Raw genomic sequence first — 23,746 nt, 5'->3', positions numbered from 1 at the left:
ATTAAAAATCCTTTTCCTTTACAATGTGCAAAACAGCTAATTAAGTTTCTGATTAACATGTTTTCAAATTTTCCTAAACTATAGAAATTTTCATATAAACAGTTTAAAAATTGATACACCATAGAAAGCGCCTCAGAAATATTTTAGAACAAAATATTTGATAAAAGTATTTGCACATTAGAAACTTTATTTATATACAACTTTCAGAACCTCAGATTAAGAAAAAAACTTAATTAAGGTGCCAACCATAATTAATGTGATATTTACTAATTGAATAGGAGTAGCGCCACTTACGTAATGTGAACTATTTATATTAGTGAGATATTGTTCTACTTTATTCTCTTATTTACTATTATTCTATTATTATTATTTTCAAAAGTATATAAGTACATGTTTCTTTTTCCATTATACTTGAGAGTATTTTTTATTTATAAGAAGGAAAAACAGACACTACCTAACAGAAACACAGGTGGAAATCACAATATAAGTATCTATCCCTGTTTTTAAAGAATTAATAATCTCTTAAAAAGACTAATAAACAACCAGGCAGAATTCTTCATGGAATGTTCACAAACCATTATTCCAATGTAGTGCCGGTAATGTAGGGGTAATGGCCCATCCATTTGCAGTAGATAGTGTTGAGTTTTTAAGAAACTTTCCAGATACTGTGGGTGAAAAACCATCACTAATGTAATGTTATCCAAACGACCCAAAGCAGCAAAAGAATCTGCAAATAAAGCATGCATCTGTGCGTCTTCACTCCCAACTTGAAGAATCTGTATAAAAGAGAAAAACCATGGTTATGTCCATTGTAAACCAGCATTAAAGAAAATACACATGCACTGCACTCTGTCGTCTAGAAGCAGATGAAATTTGTCTTCAGAGAACAGAAAGGTTATAATTCTACAAATTTAACTCAACTGGGAGCAGAGAGAAGAATAAACAGTCACACATTATGTAGAAGGGAATAAACAACAAAGGCGAAACATTAAAGGCCATCTAGATAGCCTGCTTGCAGATTTGACCAGAATCCAGATAAGCAAATTTAGATTATCAAACTTGCAGAGCTTGCAAACAGATACTAAAGCCTTCCCTTATAACCATGGAGATTTAAGGAGAACCAAAATTGACTAAAGCTAACAATCTATAAACAAAGTATAAAAATATTTACATACTTAAAATTAAAGATCCAATCAAGCATTGATGCAAACCTGTAGAGATGGTTAAGACCAAGTAACTCAGCTATGGGCACACACTTAAATAACATCTAAATATAATCAGAAGGATTATCATTGCTCAAAACAAGTCTTGCCTTTCCTTGATTAAATATGGGTGTTAGAAATACTAGAAATCAACATGACTACAACAGCTTTCTAATCCCACAGACTCACTGCCAAAGCATGTTGATTATTGTGATCGACTCTGCATAAAACATGTTGTTCACTAACAGTTATTCAGATGCCAAGATGTGGGTCATGAAAGCTTTTCCTTAAAAACACACGGTTACTATTTACTTTCGCAAACAGCATACCTCCTTTTCTGGGATAAATCTGCTTGGTCCGTGTCCTAGTGGTCGAGGAATCTGAATTCCAAGTTCCTAGAAAAGAAAATTACACCATCTCAGACCTCTAGCAGTAAACAACATGAACTTAGGCTACAGGAATGAGGGGGAAAAACAACCAGTTGAACAGAGACACGCTTGTTTTGGTGGTTTGTTTTCATGGCCATATATACATACCAATTCCTCTGCACCACATAGCTGACAACAGCTTACAATATGACTCTGACTAAAAACAATGAAACCTGTTTCACTTAAACCAGGGTTTTGCATAAAGTACTTGGCAAAATGTCTAGAACAGAAAGTTCAGCACATAGCAGCCAACCCTGCGGATTGTCAGTGATACAAAATCATCCCAATGTGTTTGTACATCCAAAATACAACCAACCAAATATCAGTTTCAGTGCATCTTGTCAGGAAATGAAAAAGCAGTGACCTCTACCTAGATGTAATACTAATTATACTTCTTTCAGTTTAAGATACCTATAATTAACAGTTCACAATAATAACAGCAATATTATAAAAAATAAAACGTTGCTTAAATCTACAAAAGAGTACTGTTTTCTCTGTGGTTGAAAAACCAATTTTAGAGAAATTAACTTGGTTGTGAGCCTTAAATTAAGGTTTTTTTATTTACAAGATGCCATCAACCTTGCTCATATTTTAGGGAAGTTCAAGTAATTAAGAAATAAATGGTTTTCTGCTTCTTGACATAGTGAATCCAGAATTCTGTACCTGGAATCAAGAATTCTATACCTTAAGTGACAGTGTAGTGTCATGAACAAAACCCAAAAATCTACTCTTAAGACTTCCATTCCCCTGCCCCAATATAGTGTGCTCATAGAAACAAAATCAAAATAATTCAACCTTTTTTTGAGGCTCATCAGCCTGGTATCTTAAAAATCCTTAGCATTTTACGATTAACCCTTGCTTAAAAACAAATTATACACAAAATTACATACAAATAGCATTTCTGCCCTCTCAATACTGCTTCAAAAAGTCCTTCATGATATAAACCAGACGCTTTCCATTTAAAGAAAAAAAAAAAGCGGGGGGTGGTGTGGATAAAGAAGGACATGTGGCAGCAATTCAAGAAATTTGGTCCAAGTGAATGAAAACCTTTTGAGCAGAATGGAGTTTTAAAAGTTAAGCAAGCAGGACAGAATGGAAGAGAATCTTTATTAGGAGAACTTGGGATTCAGATTCAAAGTAAGGTACATTTGGCAAATGAATCTATAATACATATATGTGTATTATAATACCTATATATATAATATTATTCAAATCTTGTATTGGAGGTCAGTGATTTCTTAATCTGGTTATTTCACACTTACACTGAAGACAATATTGTTCTAACAACCATACACTTCATTAGAGGAGGCACTCGATTCACTAGACTGACTATGGATATGTCCTCATTTTAATATCTTAACAATAAATGCAAGAAAAACCACATTCCTGCTATTCAACATATCATCTTGGTAGAGCTGCAGCCATTTATGTAAAATGATGACTCTGTTAGCCTTTTTAACTGCTGAATTTCTGATCTAATTACACACAATTCAAACAAAATATACTGGGCAAAACTTTAAGGCTAAAATCAGTATTTACCCTTTCTCATTCCTTAACTATCTTATTTAAACAAAATGCATTTGAAGAAAGTATCCATTTCAAGAGTTTATTATTCTTTTATAATAAGAAACATTATTCTTGGGACTTTAATATATAAAAAGATGGCATGTCAAATGGGGCAGATTAGTCAACAAATCATCTTGGGACAACTAGATAGCCACTCAGAAAAAAATAAAGTTGGATTTCTAAATCATACTTTACTTCACAAAAAATCAGAGCTATGTATTTAAAAAAGAACCCCACTGCAGTAGAACAAAACATGCATGCAATGAATAGGCCAAAGAATGTCTCAAAATCCAAGTCATAAAAATATAAGATTGATAATTTGATGGCAAAAATACTTTCACATGGGAAAAACAAGCATACAAAGTCAAAAGCAAACAGAAAATGGAAACATTTGCAATTCATATATCAAAGGGCTAATTTTTTAATACATAAAAACTCCTACAAATCAATAGAAAAGAACCCCAATAACCCGACAGAAAAATGAACAAAGAACACAGGAAATTCAAAGGAAATACAAATAGCTAAAAAAAGTAACTAACTCACAATGAAACAACTGCAACTTAACTACACTAAGATACCATTTTTTCACCTAAAAGATAGCTTAAAATAAAAAAGTTTCATAACAGGATGTGGAGAGGCCATGGAGAAAAATATCATTCATTCCTTATACAATTCTGATGGAAGTATTTTGAAGTATGGGATAAAAAGATCAAGAAATATATAAGGAGTATAAATGACTATAACTTGTGGGGGGGCAATTTGCAATAATGATCAAAATGAAAAAGTCACATACCCTTTGAATCAACAAATCCATCCTAAACATTAACTTATAGTCATGTAGGTTACATATGTGAAATCTTATATGTAAAAGGACAATCACTGTAACACTGTTTTAATAGAACAAGATATAAAACAACCTAAGTGCTCATCAACAGAGAACTGTTTAAATACAGTTTAGTATGACCAGAGACTGAACAGCAATTTTCAGTATTTTTCATCTCATGGCATGCATAAACTAAATACTAAAATTCTGTGGCACACCAAAAAAATATTTTTTTGCTGCTGTAACAAAAAAATAGGTATAATTGGATTCATTCACACCTGATGGCCATTGTTGTGTTGACTACTGTCTGGTATCTGACAATCTAAGGGAAAAGAGGTCAGTACCTATGACTATACAGTCACGTACTGCATATTTTAAAAATTCTTGTGGCACATCAGTGTACCTCTTGCACACGGGTTGAAAATCAATAGAGTAGAAGAACATGCAGTCTTTACAAAATGAGGTGGTTCCATACAGGTTGGCTTCACGAGATCTCTAAGATATATGGGGGCGAAAAAAGCAAAGTGCATAATATGTATAATTATGTTACTCTTTGTAAGGAGAGGGCAAAAAAACTTGCCAGTTCCATTTCTAGGACATTATTCTACAAATATATTAGCAGCATGTAGATAGCATATATAAAGATTTTTAATGAGACCAGATTGATTACACATAAGCCTCAAACAAATACACTGAATTATATTATTTTTGGTTTTTTATACCAAATGTATAGTTTCTATAGCAAACTATTATAAAACAATGGTTTTACATTCAAAGACAGTTAATCAGTGCTTCAGAAGCAGCATGTTTTCCTATAGGTATGGCGAGGGTCCTCCCAATGGTCCTATGTAATTCTCAAATCCTGTAAGTTCATTCCTACAGCTGGAGGGATTTTGTGGCCATATCCATACCACTGTCTCCCCTCTACCTTGCCTTCATCAAATTCTTTCTTCCTGTTCCTTTAGAAATACATTCTTTTATTTTTATAATTTTAAAGATTTTATTTATTTATGTTTAGAGAAAGGAAGGCAGGGAGAAAGAGAGGGAGAAAAACATCAATGTGTGGTTGCCTCTTGTGCACCCCCTACTGAGGACCTGGCCCACAACCCAGGCATGTGCCTTTGACTGGGAATCAAACCCGAGACCCTTTGGTTCACAGGCCAGCATTCAATCCACTGAGCCACAACAGCCAGGGTTAGAAATACATTCTTTTAAAGTGAAAAACGATGCATTTTAAAACAGGATGTTAAGGAAAACCAAATACTTTTGGAAGTGGGTTATAGATACCCTGTGTTAATAAACTCTTAGTGTAACATCACATTCATTCCTTGATGAGATGCCAGTCTAGCAAGAAAGCTGAATCTATAAAAAAAGAACAGAAGAATAGGAAAACTGGGTGGGGGGTGGAAAGGAGGAGTAAAAAGGAGTCTCTGACATGATTTCATGTTTTACCAAAGGCTAGTTCTAAGTAAGATAGAATTTTACCCAGCTTACCCTTAAGCTACCAGGGTCAATTTCCCACTAAATTGAAGAGGTTGTGAGATGTTTGTGCCATTCTGTAAGAGCAGAAAGGGAAATGAATAGGGGAGAAGAGAGGAAGTGAAAGAAAAGATGGGGGAGGGGTAGGAGATGGACAGATTTTTAAAGAGCAAGTATTTTAAAAAAGAAAGGGTCACTATCAAGATTAATATAATGGGGAATACAGCAACTGCCGTTCTAGGCCTCACATAACTTCTTGTTCTCTTATATTTGGAGGCAGGATTCAAAAGCTATCCTTTTTCTCTCTCTTAGTTAATAGACTAGGTATATGAGAAGGATACAAGAACATGATATGATCTTTTTTTACTTAATCTCATGCCCAAGAGAGACAAAGGGTTGACCCGGGGTGCTCCTGATGAGCCATGAGATTGCATCACAATTTATCCCAGTCCAGATACTAGCAGGAAGCAGATCACTGATTTCATCCAGCCTCTCATTACACACAAATTAAGTTCTAACTTCTGGGGAAAGCATACAGGTGACAATTACTTTGAAAACAGCCAAGAAATCTGGTTCTAGAGGTAGTGTTTTTTGAGCCTTAGGTTTTTTGATACTTAAAGGTCATTTTAATCACCACTGTTATTAAACAATAGTATTCTTCATTTCTAAAAGGTTGAAAGTTTCAATTTTTTGAAAAACTTACTTTTGAAACACTGCTTTTGCTAGTCACGGGACAAATTAGTTAGTATCCTATTTTCTAACAGGTGTTTATAAAAAAAAAGGCACTGAAGGTTTTCAGTGGGGTTATCATAAGCCAAAGTAAGCAGATTTCATAACTTCCTAAAGTTTACTTCAATAATGACTTCATCTGTATCTGTAAGCAACTGAATTACAGACTATGATCAAATTTTGACCAATCTAGATTCTACAAAGCAGAACTGACAACAAAAAGTAGCCTTTTTGAAAAGTAGATGTAGATGCTAATCAAAGCATAAATGTCACTGGCTCTTGGTGTAGGTGTGGCTGGAAAATACTAACATGGGAACTAACAGTCCTCTCTTCAACAATCCTGCTAATCAGCATTTTTGAAAGAGACAGCAACAGCCTCCATTATCAGAACATTGCTGCAAATCTCTGACATAGTATCATTATGGTATAATACTGACACACTAACTTTCACACTATGAAAATTCTTAGCCAATGTTGACAGTGCCACAGAAAGACTATGTAACTCACTGTATGTATTACTGTGTGAAAGTACTGTTCTAATGAGATTTTAGACATCTGTTAAATGTATGAACCTATATACATATCTATATCTATGAATCTATATAAATATCTGTAAGTGAAAGAATGAGCAATTTGCCACAAATGCAAAATGAAAGCATTTGTTGGCTTATGGCATCTACCTACTTGTAAAACTACTGAATCATATTTTTCTCACTGTAGGTGGTATATTTTAAAGCTGTATAGATGTTTTAATACTGATAACTACAACACTGATATTAATTGGAATGTGTGTTTTTTGAAGCATTTCAACAAGGCAATGATACACTGTGTAAAAGTGAAAACTCCAGTCCACTCCCCCTTAAGAATCACTGCCTGTAGCTGGGTGCTAGCCTTTTGACATTCACAAATTTTATATAGAAATAAAGAAATACAGAATGTTATAAAGAAATATTCCTACTATAACAAAATATACCAGTACTGCCTTTAAAGTTGTCATTAACTACTAGGGAATTTATAAAGTTCAGGCATCTCATTTTTTAGTATCTGGTCTTTTATGAAACTATATTCTAGAAAAATAAACACTCACTGACGTCAAAGTCAATACTAGATTTGTAAGGCTGACTTTAGTCCTAAGTGTGCCCTATATTTTAGTGAGGAGTTTCATTCCAGTAGAGTGTTAGTATAAAAGCATTATGAAGCTTACTATTTGAAAGAGTTAGTTCTTTTGTAAAGTAAATTGTTTTCCTATAAAGCATGGCTTCCCAATTTATCTTCTCAGATGTTAGGTGTGTTAAAAATGAAATACGACTATACAAAGCTTCCTGGTTTCATGAACACAGTCCCAGGGGCACAATCCCATGGGTAATCAATGTGCAAGCTAAAAATGTATCTCTTTATCTTCCAGTTTACACGGCTATATTTAGAGAGTCTAGACCTGGGCAAGAAACAGGATTCTGCAACACAAATATAACCAGAAATAACAAATCTATTCAGGCACAATATTTGAGGTTCACTTCTTAAAATGAAAAAAGATCTGTATGGCTGCAAACAGAAACTGTAAATGCTATTTCAACATCTGCACAGTGTTTTTTCTTTGGTCAAGTTTCCAAAGCAAGTTGTAAGAGATTTTTTTTTTAAGGCTGTATTAATTGCAACAAGGATCATGTAATATCCATGAGTGTTAAAATATAAAAAAAAGTACTTGCTGTTATACAACCTTCGAGACAAACTGTCTTCATTTAAGTTTCTGTGAATATACAAGTATTCTCATAATGTATACTATTTTAATGTTCCATTTAAAATACTATGAATGCTAAAACTGAGCCATTTTAGTGGGCAAAGCTTCAGAGAAGTTACTTCATATTTAGATTTCTTGAACTAAGACAATACAGCATTCTGATTTCAAATTTTAATGACTATTTCTCTACTTTGATCCTTGTTACTTTCTGAATCAAAGCCTTTCGAAGGTTCAAAATTTAAAATTATATTAGTAACAAATGGTTCCCTATTTGCAACTATTTAGTAAACATACAAAATGTTACAGTTAGCTCTTTCTGAAGGCCAATTCAGATACAAAAGGGAAGGTAATAAACAAAAGAAAATGTGTGTAATGTCACGGAGCTGGCAGGACATACCTATTCTAGGCAACAGCATCTTTTAACGGACTCAAATGTATTTTTTTTCTTTCTGCTTTTTTAGTAGGAGGCAAAGGAAGTGAGGGTCACTGAATAATCTGGTTTGACAAGACTGAGGGGGAGGAAAAAAAATCCACAGTCTGTTCTACCGTGAGACCAGAGCTTTGTAAGGTTTCTGACTTGTGGAGACTTGTTCAGAAGGCAACGTTATTTACGTTTTGGAGACTTCATTTAAATGACCGAGACAGCTGTTTCCTCTAGCCTCAGCAGTTTCTGCTCAGGGACTCGTGGTGGGAAACGTCTCCCCACCCACCGTGCATCACAGGCCGTCCCTTCACCTGAGCGGACGCAGGCCAGCAGGAGACGCCTCTGCCGGGCAGTTGCTTCAGGGAGCTCCCTCCTAGAGGGGCATTCTCCGAAGCTGTCAGGGTGTGAAGGTGGGGAGCGGCACGACCAGCAAGCAGCCGGACCGGGTACCAACCGCCTGCCTGGTCCCTCCCCCGGGCAGCCGCCCGCCCGGCCCCCTCCCCGCTCGGGTACCTCTTCCTGGCCGTGGCCCCCGCCGCACTGCTTGCAGCCAAGCAGCTCCGAGACGGCTAGTGAGGCTGTGTATGCCTCGTCTGCGGCAGTGGCCAAGCGCATGTCCGACGAGGAAAGGGCTGTGCTGGCGCAGAGTAGCTACCTCGGTGGCTCGGAGGAGGATAGCGCTGAGCGTCCGGCTGGGTTTTGGGCTTTAGCGCCTCAGTCAGCGCGAACGGGGGCGGAGCAGCTCCGAGAGGGGCGGGGCGAACCAACAAGCCTCACTGCCCACCCTTACACCCTTACTGTCACTCCGTCGGGTCGGAGGCTGAGCACCAATTAGGGAATCGCAGCGCCCGGAGCCCCGCCCTCTTGGCACGGAGGGGCGGGCGTTGGAGGGCGGTTCTGATGCGGTCCAGCGAAAAACAACCTCCAGAGGCCCAGCTTCCTAAAACAGCTGATTCTCAAATCCAGAACAGGCTTTGTCGGTTGGGAGGTGAGCTTGCTCTGCAGCGCGAGCCCTCGGGGCTTCATAGAAAGGCGATTGTGTCTCTGCCCCCTTCCCCCACCCCCCGTACCAGCAGCAGAGAGCCTGCCTTCTCTCCACCCGCTCAGGGCCATTCACCTAGACTCTAGGTCCTAGAGCCAGACAGCAACCAACTCACCACCAGGAGGAATCAAGTTCGTTTTATATTTTATAAACTATTGAAATTTCCCTTCTTCCTTCCCAGTAATGCCCAAACGACGCAGACTGGGCTGCAGGATGCAGGAACATGGCCTGCCTATATTCAATGTAAAATTATTTTTGGTAAGCTACATAAAAACTGTAAATATCATTCTTACAAAGATAAGCTTTGGTAGCAGGTCTCTGAATTTTCTTTTTTCAAGTACATTCGAAGGATTTAAAATGTCTAATGTTCCCTCATAAGTACCTTGGTTACTTAAGAAAGAATTCTCTCTGAAATCTGATGAGGAACTTGAGAAAATATAGGTTTATAAAGGACCACAAATAAGTGACATTGCTGGATCCAGAATGCAAATCTCTCAAATCCTGTGTCAACACTACTTCCTTACATGGCTCTATTAACTTTTTAAAAATCAACTCCTAAATTAGATCTTTTTGCATGTTTGCCCTTGTGTTTTAAAAAGCTTCCTTGACAGGTTAAAAAAAAAAAGCTGAAACATTCTCACAGAATGAAACAAGTGAAGTTTAAATCAATAAATTCTGACAGGCATGGAACCAGGGCTTGAAAATAAGTTTCCGTCTTAGAACTGAAGTTACAATGTCTCAGATAAGGCTAAGTTATTACTCTTTTTGCTCAAACTCTTATTTTAAAAGTAGCAAGTGAAAATGGTTGCTTTTTTTTATGTTGCCAGATGAAAATGTTTGTTCTCATACACTACTTTTACAAATTGTTAAAACATCCAAAATATTTTTACTGGTCAAGAAAAGCAATTTTGGGCTAATAAAATGGAAGAAAAGTCTATAGAGGTTTCCAAGCTCTTTCCCTGAGTACAGCCACAACAAACATAACAAATGCCCATTCAGCCACAAATAGGCAAGAACGACAATGACAACAACATGTAAATCATCCTATTTGCAGCAATACCATATACCCTCCAAGATAAACTGGTTGTAGAGGAATATTGGAAACAAATGGTCTTGTTCTATGGGGTCGTGAGCTATAAAGCCAGTTAGATAATGAAGGAAATATGTGAAAAATGATAGCTGGTTCTAGAAAAGTTGGTCTGTGATTTTACTTGCTGGAAGGAATAAAATACTAGGGTTAGTTATCTAGTATGGTGTACCCTTGTTTGTGACATTAAAATTATGTCATTCGCAACATGGAGAATGCTTACCTTTCTATTTTTTTAACGAGAGGCAATAGAGAAGCATGCATTTAGCTAACCTCAAAATGGTTTAAAATAATTAAATGCAAGTGACAACTGCAAACTGTATACATATAAGTAGTGTTTGATACTTAGTGCTTAATAAATATTTGTTGAAGAACCATACATTGTATAGGGAGCTCCAATTAAGATTCTTTTTTAAAAAAGAAAGTTTCAGCTTATTTCAGAGCTGCCTTAAATAAAAAGAAAAAAAATAACATACTCTAATTCAATGATTTACTGAGGGTCTTCTAGCCATTAAATGACAAGATTCCTTTAAAGTGGCTATAAAGACTGACTTAAGTTCTTCAAAGAATGCTAATTTCTGCTCTTTTTGGTACAGCACTACTGTGAATTCATCACTCTATTCTCCAACATAAAAAGGTTGCCTCCAAATAAATCTATAGTAACCAGGAATCCCAACAAATGTATCAACCTAAAAATACCACTGTTTCAATTTCACTTCTGGAAAGTTTTTGTTCCAAATCATTCAATATAAAGTGTGTCTTTTCCAAAGATTTCACTTGTTGAGTAGTCCAGATGTCCTGATGGGGCTTCTCCTAACTATCCCCCAAGTGCTAGGCATGTGATAGGCCCACAATAAACATGTGCTAAAAAGATGAACATGTAACTGAAAAGAACAGGACTGAACAGTAACTTAAAGTAACTAAAAAGAATTATGCTTTTGATATTTACCAGAGGTTATCAATATAGAACAGCATCTATTTTATAAAATCTGCTATTTAAACATTTCAAAATTTTATTTTTTTTCCTAAGAAGAATTCTGACATGTTATATAAGATGTAATAATCTGAAATATGTCCTTTCCTCTAACAATATTTTGATAAAAATAGCTGTACCAAAGTGAGGTTTCTGTATCTGTCATTAGCAGAAATGGTCTCAACTCTAACCTCCTCAAATACAACCTGATATACCCACAGAGAGCAGAATGGTGTTAAATGCCTTAATTTGAGCGGAGAACTACAAACCATTAGAGAGTCCAGAGCTGAAGTGGTGACTCAAGGTAGGCTTCTGGAAGGAAGAAACATCAGAGCTGGGGCTTAGGGAATTGGAATAGAGGCCTTAGCAAGAATAATGTGTGTGTGGCCAGGGGGCAAGGGATGGGGGGCATGGAGTAAGATGGGGTTCCAAGCAAAAACAAAACAAAACAAAACAAAAAACCAGCATGCGCAAAGGCCCAGAGGTGGGGAAGTGAGCGTGGTCCATTAGGGAAGCAGAATAAAGGAAGTTCATTCCCTCTGTAGCAGAGGGTATTGAGAGTAATGAATGGAGTTTAAGTAAAAGAAATAGTAAGGGAAGACCTTGTTAAAGAGTTAAGGAAAATAAATTTCATTCTTAAGTGTACTGAGGAGTTATTCAAATATCATCAGATTTGCATTTCAGCAAAGGTTTAGGAAAGTATATTGGAAAGGGCAAAACTGGAGGCCGGAAGATGAGTTAAGAAGGGTGTCTCAAAACAATTTGGCAAGTCAAGAGGGTGGTTTAAAGAACAGTGGGAATGAAGCAAAGGATGAGAAAGAATGAAGGTGGATTTAGTTTCTTCAGCATGTTTCTAGAGAAAGGAAATCATGCCTCATTCCCTTGTTTTTGAAATTTAGGAGATAAGTCTCAAATTATCTGCTCTCCTGAACAAGTGGCTTCCTCTATGCAATTGATTTAAAAAACTACTGCCAATTCATGGAAAAAGAATACATATGTTTTAGTAGAAAAAATTCTTACTACTCAGGCCAAAAGTCATAATCACACTTTCATGGACCACATTTTAAACCTTAAATTGTACCATAACCCAAGTAATTACTTTAAAGTACTATAGATTTGTAGATCTATTTATTAGAGTAGGAATTATATTTAATAATTGATTAGAAAACACAAATAGCAATGTTTTCAGCCATTAAACCAAAGAGCTTGAAGAGTGGGAGATTAGTTTATGTGGCTTAAGCATTCATGAAAATGCCCTATTGTTATTTAAATATTTAATTAGAATGAATGCTGGTTTGTAAGATTACTTCTGCTTACTAATTTTGTCAAGATATTTTTCCTATAGCTGATATCTTCCTGTTTATATATATATAGTTTGTCTGCTAAGCACTTTTTTCCTCTCAAAACCATGTTTTGGGTACATTGAGATCCTTTGAGCACTGAACTTCAATTTTACATTGTTCTTATTTGTCCTCTACTTTTTTCACTTCTTTAATTTTTAGAATTATATGGCTTACTAGGGAGCAAGAATGTTGACAAATCATCACTGTCTTTCTCTCCTTTAGCATTTCTTCTTTTATTTACTTATTCCTTCTTAGGATTTCTTCTTTTATTTATTTTTAATTCAGGTATAATTGGCAAACAACATTATATTGGATTGGCCAAAAGTTCAGTTGTTTTTTCCTGTACGATGGCTCTAGTAGAGCTTAATTGTCTTTAACTTCATTTGGAACAATTTTGTTAGATTGTATTGTGACAGCTGTCATATCACCATGCATTTAAAAAATAACATTAAAATTGGTCAATTTTTGTGTAGCCATTTTAATATTAAGATAGAAGAAAATATGCAATATTTTTGGCATATTATGTTTTATTATTTCAAGAAAGATAAGAATGCAGCTGAAACTCAAAAAAAGATTTGTGCAGTGTGTGGAGAAGGTGCTGGGATTGATCAAACATGTCAAAAGTGGTTCGCGAAGTTTCATGCTGGAGATTTCTCTCTGGACGATGCTCCACGGTAGACCAGTTGAAGTTGATTGTGATTAAATCGAGACATTAATTTTGAACAATCAATGTTATACCATGTGGGAGAGAGCCAACATACTCAAAATATCCAAATCAATAAAGTTATTGCTGAAAATGAAAAATGTGCCTAACATGATTCAATATTTGTATGTACTATAAAATGATCACCATAGTAAATCTAGTTAACATCTGTCACCATACATAGTGGTTTTTTTTCCTTATGATGAGAACTTCTAAGATTTACTCTATTAGCATAGGGGTTTTTCTTTTAGAGATGCAGTTTTAAATCTCCACATAGGCTTTCAAAAATATAGGCAATCACATTGCCCATATTGTAAATAAGCAGTATCTAAACAGTGTCAGTGGTTGTAAATTAGAAAATCACTTTCACGCAAGAATAAGTGTGTTCAGTCATGTCAGGTTTTCCAGGCTAATAGTAACAAGACCAGTAACATGATTTCCTACATATCAGACACTAAGCACACGCCCATAATGCAGACAGGTAAATTCATAAAGTATGGGTAACTTGTCTAAGGTTATAAAAGTAGTAAAATGCAGCCTGAGATTACAAACAGATCTGTCTGAATCCAAAGCAGCAGAAGCTGGACTGCTTCTTTTAATGAATATTTTCAAAATCTTGATAACTATGCATTAGCCTAAGTTCTTGACTATGAGGACAAGCAAAGAGGACAGGAAGAAAAAAAAACTTAGCTTCCTTGTTTATACTCAGGGTGAGATCTGGTAGGTTAAAAAAAAAAGATGGAAAACATGAAATGAGTAGTCTTGGTCTTAGAGAGCTGCTCTTCTTTTTTTTTTCTATCCTTAACACTCTTCTGTGTCTCTCCTGAGGTGTTTGGTGACTTTATGCTACCCAAAGCTTCTTCAATAAGGAACACACCTGAATCTCCCCAACTTCTTAAATGTTCCTCTCATTATCCCAATTCCTCTTATAATAACTGATGGGTGTTAAAAAGAAAACAGGGCTCTTAAACCAACAGTGGTTATTGTATGAAGGCTGATATCTCATACTAATTTATTTAGTCTCTCTCAATAAATATAAGCTCCATTAAATCAGAATGTTTGTCTTTAGTTCACTCCTGTATTTCCATTGCCCTAATACCAGCACACAGTGCTGAATGAATGAATCTGCAGAGATGTTTCCATTACAAAAAAAAAAAAAAAGGCCTAACTCAACTGAAAGTTTAATAATGAATTTCAGGTTCAATATTCATTTTATAAAAGATGTGGGCCGTCTACACAAACATTTCTGAAGGCTCTGGGACCACTATATAAGCAGGCAGGCTCTCATGGGAATCAGATTGGGCTTAGGTTCAATTCTGCTAAGCGGCTTCTATTTTTCATAGTCTCTTCCCATCTTCTTGGGAACCCAGAGACACTCCCAAGCTTCTTGAATTTTTTCTGTGTCTGCTCTCTTTCATGACACCAAGACAGCAGCTATATAGGTCAGACACTGCCTGTATACATACCATTGTTTGGCAAGATTTATACATATTTTGTAAACAAGATTAGCTTTAAACACCCTCCAGCCTGTCTAAGGTGAAATGATAGGAAAGTGTTGAGATATCAAAATTAAATGGTAGAATTAATTCAGAAATATTATAATTTTTAGAGGCAAATTACTTTTAGCATCATTACTGAGTTAAATAAGGGGAAATAGGTTTAATTTGGAATAGGATAAGGTACAGAAAAAAGGTGAATGTAGTAGAAAATTGAGAGTACTTTTTCCATATTTTCTTAGGAGCTGCTGAAAGTTTTAAAGAAGGAGAAAAAGGAAATGATACAAACTAAAAACAATAAGGCATTTCTCAGACTATGCCTATATACTAATATGTTGTCTAGTTTTAAAAATTGTAGTCAAGGGGCTGCATTTCATCTATATCTAAAAACGTGCAACTATTTTTCAAACTCTCAAACTTCTGCTATTGGGCACAGGAAAGAACTGGTTTTAATAAAACATATACTTTTAAATTTACAAGGAATATATTAGTCTAGCATATTAAAAAATTATCTTTTCAATAGGTTAAAACCAAACTAATATCTTTAATTTATCCTGAGTCCACAGACTTGATGGAACTGAACATTGAGGTATATTTCCTTTATAAAGTTGAATTTACGCATGGTTAATTTGTTTCAGTAAAATGTATATTAATGAATCCTTCAGCTTAATTATGTCTGAATTTTTAATGTTTTATTCATACTAAAGATAATTTTAATTCAAATAACAAAATCCTAATGATGGTATGCTAAAAATTTTAACTGAGTTATTTTGTATTTATAACAGCTATCCTGACCTCCCTATCCATGACCCACCCGTGATTATTACTGCCAAACAGTGAATAGAGTTCTATAATGTGTGCTTTTCTTACAGAGCTCAAAGAACCACCACTAAGTTCCTTTGTGATAATCTTTAGTTTTAGGTTCTTTGATCCTTTAAATCACCTTCTTTTTCTGCCTCCTTCTTGGATCTTGCTTTTCAAGAGGGTATTACCTCACAGATCCTTATCCTGGTCACAAAGTACAAGGCCACATCTGGAGGCTACTTGCCTGTCATTAAGCGTCTTAGAAATAAAACCACCACCGAACTTTCCCATCTATTCTGCCTTTCAGATCTTCATTGCATCTCTGTGGGCCATTTTCCTCTTGGCCCAAAAGGTGTGGGTAAATTCAGGATGCTGTAGTTCAACAAATAAAGATATTTATTCTTGTTTATCACTACTATCCTTTTGTTTAGCTAACCATACAAAAAAAAAAGAGATAATGCCACTTTTAAAATTACATTTTTTACAGTGCTTAAGTTTGAACAGAATTCAAAATAATTTCATTTGTAGTATTAGGAAATCTGATTTTCCTAATTTTTGGCAAATAACTGAGAAATATTGTTATAGGAAAACGAAGCAACCAGACACCAAGGGATTCTGGAGTATGAGGTTTATTAACGTGTACGGGCGCATAGGAGTCAGTCTCCAAATTCTGAGCCCAGAACAAAGGATTCTTGGGGTTTATATAGTCTACGGGGTCTTCCTGTCTATGTAGCAAAGCGAGATACAGAAGCAGAATGCGGTAATTAGGTCTATCTACGGGGCAGAAGCAGAGTACAAAGGCTAAATGTGAAAATTAGTTCTATCAGTGGGGGTGCTAGCCCCAGTCCTTGTGACTGTCCTGGTGTTTGCTTTTCCCAGACGGCCTTACCGCTCTCCCAGGGCGCCTGGGGTTTTGGGTGAGCAAAGGTCTTCTAAAGCTTCCCACATCAATATTAAAATAGGATTTTATTTAGATATTACAAACTAGAGAAGGTACTATTCTTCCTTAATTTGTTATAACTCTAATTTAAAAAATACATTTGGCATAGGTTTATGTACAGATGCCAATACTATTATTTACCAATAAACAGAAATCTTAGTATTATATAATGACTTTACCATTCAATTATTCATTATTATTAATTTTTAGTGAATAAAAATTATATGCATTTAATTTCTTGAATCCTATGAACAAGGAGTAATATCTTAATTTGAGATTAGGTTTCTTTTATTCAGACTTAAACCTCTCAAGTCATAGAGGTTAGGACTCTGTTAGCATTGCATGGAAAGTCATCTAGTTTATTGCTCCAGCAGGCAAAACAACAAAATACCCCCAAAACCAAAATCCAAACCCAGTCTGGAAATCTCTTAACAACCTTCTGATACAGGGTGCAGCCAAGGGGGGGGGCCCAAAAAAAGATTTGGAATGGTGTCCAGAATTCAAAGTGTATAGGAATATTGGAGAGACATATAAGATGTCCTCACCCCCCCCCCCCCAGGGACCAATAGAGCAGGGCCACTGAGAGCTATTTTGCATAGCAACAGTTTTGCAGCTAACCTCTGGAATGATTATTTAAGATATCTATAACCTTTAACTGGTTTCATAGATATGTTAAATAGCTGTGGCCAAGTTTTGAGCCAGGGAGAAGGGAGTGGACTTCTACCCAGGATGGAACTAGGGGCTGCGCCCCTGAGTGGGAGGGTCTGTCTGGGAGCTTGGAAAAGACTGGTTCCCAGACATGAGGGGATAACTGCCCAGGTGAGGAGAGGGCCACGTGGTTTGGGAAAGAGTGAGGACCCCTGCAGTCATGTAAGAGGGAGCCACGCGGTTTCAGGAAAGTAAAGGACCCCCTCTTGGTGAGGTGAAAGAGGGAGAGCCACGTGGTTTCAGCAGAGTGAGGACCCCCTCTTGGTGAGGTGAAAGGGGGAGCCACGTGATTTTGGCAGAGTGCGGACCCCCTCTTTCCCAGGTGAAAGGGAAAACCACGCAGCTTTGCCAGAATGGAGATTCCTGCAGCCAGGTGAAGAAGACAGCCACATGCTTTTGGTGGAGTGCGAACCCCTGCAGCTTTGGTAGAAGAGGCCCATGCAGCTTTGGGGTGCCCCCTTTGGCCGTGTGGCCTAGAAAGCAAGAGAGACTTTGGCTGGAACTGGGTACAAAGAACTCTTGCCAGTGCACCATGAGAGGGTACCACAGTACTTTGGATTAAGTAGGGAGAGATCCTGCCTGCGTGGTGACACAGCTGATGGTGCCAGCGGCCTCAAACATAGACCTGTGCTCTTTTCCTGATTTACAGTACCCGGAGTTGGGACAGTGGGAGAAGCGGGAGCTGTGTGGGTGTAGATGTATACCCTAAAGGACTTTGATATTATAGTGGAGGCATTAAGCCTAAATAGCATTAAATAAACATTCTGTTTCCTTTTCACAAATCTCTGGCATTGAGAGATGTCTTTCCAATTGGCGGCGGACAGAAGAGTCCAGTAGATATTAGTATACCGTCCTTGGGAGGGGCCCCTGTTCTGTACCAGTTTTTAGCATCCCTAGGTGGGCCAAATATTGCCCCTTCCTCAGACCTCTTGTTCGGTAACACTTATGTGTTAGATCTTTTAAGTTTAAAATGATGGGCAATAGAAATTCATAATATCTCAAATTTTATTTCAGCTCTATAATGTTAATCTCTTAAGATAACTGCTGATTTTATCAAGAGTTATATGCTTTAAATTAACTAGACACTGGCCTCCTCCTATACCAGGCTTCTTTGTACATTTCAAATTGTGTTTCTTAGGGCTCATTTCTTACAAGTACTTTAGAGATATTATAAAAAATACTAGATTTGAGCTTTTTTAAAGGTAACCTACAAATGTCTATAAATATTAAATACGTTAAAACCAACAAAGTAATAATTTGTTGTCACTAATAATTCAGTTATCAGACTAAATAAAGCTTCTTCCACCATTTCTGTGAACACATACTTGAGTATTTTTGGAAGTGTGTCAGGGACTAGGAAGAGTATATTCTAGCCTTTTAAAAAATCCATGCCCGTCTGTATTTGCAGGAGTAGAACTATAGTAGTGAGTGAACTGCTACAGCATGTGAATGCAGATTTCCCTGATGTTATGCATACAATAAAAAAAATCAGAAATAATACTGAATTATAATCCAGTATTATAATTATAACCCTTTAGCTTCAAGTTTGTTTAAAACATAGCATAGCCTCACTGTTCTCACCAACTGACTCGATAAATAATTTAACTTTATTTGAACTCTTAGGCATAATTTATTAATAGAATACCAGTTTTAGATATTGTGTATATCAGAATTCTGATCACTGTTTGACTACTAACAAAAAATGTAGTAACATACTTGAATATCGCTGTTATAGATACGTGCCACATCTCTTGATCTGTACATGAGAACCCTAACAGTAGGTTTGAAGAATCCATGCTAGTCTGTACTCCCTACATTATTCACCCAAGGCTTGCATCAGGCTTTAAGGTTCAGGAATGCTCTAAGGATTTTGTCTGGTTTTAGCAGAGTGCTGGAGAAATCTAGTTCAAAGTCTGATTCCCATCAATGCCAAACAGAGCCTTAAGAGAGGAGAGACTCTTAGAAGTACAACGTTTCACAATGGTAAACTGAATTACAGACCAAACTTGCCCTCCAATAACAGAACTTTGATTTAGCCTGCCCTCGATCTGTCTATAACTGAAAGGATTATCAAGTTTTCTGTCCCTTCCCCAGAGAACATGAGTAAAATCAATTTCACCCTTCAGGGATATACATGACAATATAATCAATTAATAGTTTTTATCCTGTATCACAAAAAATTGACCTAATAAATTTTTCAGCAAAGTAACTTGGAATTGTTTTTTAATTAACAACAAGGATATTATTAATAGTCAAATAATCTTTTGTGTTTGTAACATGTAGGTTTGGAGATAATGTATCTGTTCTCTACAATTAGAATTTGGTTTATGTCAAAAAATTCAACTTTCAAATATTCAACTAGATTATAAAAATTAAGCCACACTAATTTGTACATTAGAAATTATAAAATTGAAACCTTAAAATATTGCACACTAGGTTTATAAATTAGTAGGTTTTTAAAAAATCTAAACTTCAAAAGATAACAGAAAAAAGTATGTAGATCAGGAGAAAGGGCAAAGCAGAGTTGAAAGCAGCAGGATGTAGTTCAAATAGGTCACACTCAACTTTTAACTTCCCCTAAGAAAAAAAAAAACAAGCTTAGCAACAGCTTTCAGCCAATCATAAAGCAGACCAACAAACAGGTAAGCACTCAACTGCTCCAGATACCAATGAGGTCCAACCCCCATTCAGTGTTTGTCTTTTTTTTTTTTTAACTTTATAGTGTTAGAGCAGAGCAGAAGTTATAAAACACAGTGTACTGTACAAGACAGTGACCAGAGGGGAGAGGGGAGGGAATTTCAGGGGAAAAAGGGGAAGGATTTACAGGAACTAGTATAAAGGACACATGGACAACAATTAAGGGGGTGGAAATGGGAGGGAGGTGGGGAGCACTGGGGAGGTGGGCTGGGATGGTACTAAAAAACAGAAAACTGTACTTGAACAGTAATTAAATAAAAAAAAAACTGATTCTCCAAAAAAAAGTAACAAAGATACAATCTCTTCACCAACCCTTATCAAAATATATCAGATTTTAATAACACACTGATAATCTTCTTTTCATCCTTATCTTGTCCATACTTGTATACATTAAAGTTATGTTTAAAATATTAGTGTATTGGTAATAAAATATAGAATTTTGTGGGAAATTTTCTTTCTTGTTTGCAGATAGAAGGGTGGGAATATCTTTTTAAAAGATTCCTCACTTTTTAATTCCCTAATATTCAATTTCTAAAATCCATGAAGAGGGGAGCCTCCCCCAAAATGCTACAGTCTGAATCCAAAAATATAAAGTATGAGTAAAAACAACCACATATAAATACAACCTTCAACTAAAGCAAGCAAACTATACAAATTGCATACTGTCATTCTATGCAACTTTTCCTATTTACTTTGACCACTCAATACATAACCTTCTTCTTTGAGAGAAGAAAGTTTTCCGAGACTGTAGAAGGGGTTTTCAAAGAATTACAGATTTCATCCATCCATTGTTTAATGCAGCTCTCAGTATTTGCTCAAACTGACAGTGTTACTTGCAAGAAAGACACAAAAACATTGTAAAACAAGGTAACAATTTTCTTCATTTTGCTTTTGGCTTGCCAAATTTATAAAGTGTTCTAAAGCAGTTTCCAGTATTTTTGTAAAGATCTTCAAGAACCACCTTTTATTTTTTCTTTACTGCTTATTACCATTTGCTGCTTTTAGTTCCTTAAAAAGTAATTATTTTAAGTAGATCAGCTTGATTTGTCATTCATTATCTCCTGAACTCACTATGTAATATAAAACACAGATTTGCTACTAATACTGTAGGATGATGTCAGTACTTTTTTGTATTCTGTATACCCAAAGGAAGGTGGGGGGAAATTAAATAATGTTTGGAGACTGGTTTTACTTTTATTTATTGGTGATAACCTTATTTCATTGTTTTCCTCTATCCTCAGTTGTCACAGATAACTAAACTATGGTGAATCAAAAACAAATGTAGTTTCAGTACATCGTTTTGAAAAGAGATACTGTATATCATGCTCCTGTTTTCCTTTGGCTCTTAAACCTTCATAGTTTAAAACTTTTACTGAAAGTTTCATCAAGTTACACATACGTATACACCATGGGTTGGTTGAATATGTTTCTGCTAAATTCATTAACCTCTATATTTATGGATACAGTGAACCTATTCATTCAGTGTTCATTCAACCAATATTAATTAAGCATTTACTATAAGCCAGTAATTTTTTTCTAGACTATCATTGAGAACAACATCCATATCTTCTTTTGTCCTTCCTCCCTCTTCCACCTTCCAGTTTCCTCCCACTGTTGTCCACCCATTGTAGTCATTTTGCTGCTCCTAAAAAAGTATCGGGACTGAGAAATGTCTTAAAAGTACAAAGGTAAAGAAGTACGATGCACTTGGACAGCAGAATTCTGTGTTATGCTGCACATCTGATTGTAATTGTAGTAGTTAGGTAATTGTCATTTGATGGAGAGCTTTAAAATAATTAAGATTTTAGTCTAACTTTTGACTCTGTAAGTAGATAAGGTCCAGTCCATCCATTTTTTCTTTAATGTTTTAGGCGTGTGTATTCTAAGAAACCTTGCCTAACCCAAGGTCTCAAAGTTTTTTTTTCCTGTTTTCTTCTAGAACTTTTATAGCTTTAGGTTTTACACATTTAATAGATCATATAAATTTTATTACATCTGAAAACCAAACTGTTAAAAAGTGTTTCTCTCAACAGAATGGGATTATGAGGGGGTGCTATCACTTTTTTTTTTAAAGATTTTTATTTATCTTTAGAGGGGAAGGGAAGGAGACAGGGAGAGAAACATCAATGTATGGTTGCCTCTAGTGTGTCCCCTGCTGGGAATTGGCCTGCAGGGAACCGGCCTGCAACCCAGGTATGTGCCCTGACTGGGAATCGAACCGCCATTGTCTGGTTTGCAAGCCCGCGCTCAATCCACTGAGCTACAACAGCCAGGGCATCACTTTCTTATATCTGACTGTCTTCGTGCTATAATGATGAAAAACTCCACAGTACAGAGAACCTTTTAGGTGGAGGCAGAATGGAAGGGAGAAGTATATTTCTAATAACAAACAGGGCTAACTTTGTTTTCTAGGGACTAAATCTCACCCTCACATCTGTTGGTACCATGCATGTATGTATTTAAATTAAGTACTTTGTGATGATTTTCTAGTACATTAACTCCAGAGAGCAAAAAGTGAAGTGGTCTTTCTTCCATAGACTAGGACAGGCAAAAGTACTGGAGTAAGAAAGGGTTAAACAACACGGTTTTACTTCTAGTAGTCTTGGATCATTAAAAAAACAAAAACAAAAACATTTCTTAAAAGTATTATTAGCTGGTGCCACATGGAAACCTGGGCAGCACGTACCATAAAGACAAAAAGAGGCCACTACCTAAAATGACTCCTCCATCCCAGGACCTGACACAGAAATGAACTGGGCCATGGAAGCAGTGCTTGGACAAAGAGCTCCTTTTAACAAGCTTCCTAAATCATGGCCTATGTATCAGAAAATAACAACCCCCAAATCATTCCAAAATATCTGCAGCTGAAGAAATGAAAAAACAGCACCAGATCACACAATGGCGCATATTGGTGACATGAAAGGTATTTTGAACCGGATTTGAAGATTACCTTGAAAAGATGTACATTGTCCCATATAGATTTAGAGTCTAAATTCTTCACTTGATAATAATCTAAAATTCTTAAGTTTAATGCCTACTTTGAAACAGAGCTTTAGTGTATAAAGATAATGATTTGAGGATACTTTTCTACCCTCTCTGATTAAGTAAATTATTATTTTTTAAGAAAATTATTTACAATAGAAATTTGAAATAATGTCAGCGGTAAATGGGGAACTCAAGTAGCAAGAATGGTCTTAAATATCTACAAGGAATTTCAGAGAGTTGCTAGTTAAGGATTATAGAGCTCAATGGCCTAGAAAGACATTTTACTAGCAACTGATAACTAAAGACTCTATTAGGAACAATGGACACAGTTTAAAACACAGTAATTGTACCAAAAAGGTGGTCTCCAGAATAAATGCACTTGATTCAGGGCATCTTTAGTATTCAGAATAATTCTTATGAGTAGCAGGAATGATTTTGCTTTATTAAATCTTTTTTCTTGAGTGAGAATTATTTTCTAAGATGCTGTGGATACTGAAGTTAAAATGTTGCCACCTTTCTAACACCTTCCCTTCCTCAATCTTCTCCTTTCCCCCAGTAACAAGCATATTTGCCTATTCT

The 23,746-nt window shown here is 36.1% G+C and overlaps 1 protein-coding gene across 3 annotated transcripts in view; it reads right to left on the bottom strand.

Annotated features, from left to right (window-relative positions):
* The window catches only part of SESN1 (sestrin 1), a 112,254-nt gene that overhangs the window by 13,777 nt on the left and 74,731 nt on the right, over window positions 1–23,746 (bottom strand). Inside the window, exons 1-3 of one of the 3 annotated variants that reach the window (XM_053664909.1) lie at window positions 8,903–9,109; window positions 1,532–1,597; window positions 576–776 (exon numbers count right to left, since the gene is read on the bottom strand). In XM_053664909.1, coding sequence (XP_053520884.1) covers window positions 576–776; window positions 1,532–1,597; window positions 8,903–9,004 — 369 coding nt within the window. In that variant the 5' untranslated portion in view covers window positions 9,005–9,109. Of the gene's footprint in view, window positions 1–575; window positions 777–1,531; window positions 1,598–1,738; window positions 1,777–8,902; window positions 9,110–23,746 lie in introns of those variants that run through there. The other 2 variants (XM_053664910.1, XM_053664908.1) reach the window with 2 other exon arrangements.

This window comes from Artibeus jamaicensis, unplaced genomic scaffold (genome assembly GCF_021234435.1).
Source record: "Artibeus jamaicensis isolate MK-2021 breed Jamaican fruit bat unplaced genomic scaffold, CSHL_Jam_final contig_387, whole genome shotgun sequence".
NCBI classification, from domain to species: Eukaryota; Metazoa; Chordata; class Mammalia; order Chiroptera; family Phyllostomidae; genus Artibeus; species Artibeus jamaicensis.
Note: the sequence above shows the minus strand (reverse complement) of the source record. Positions and strands in the feature narration are given on the sequence as shown.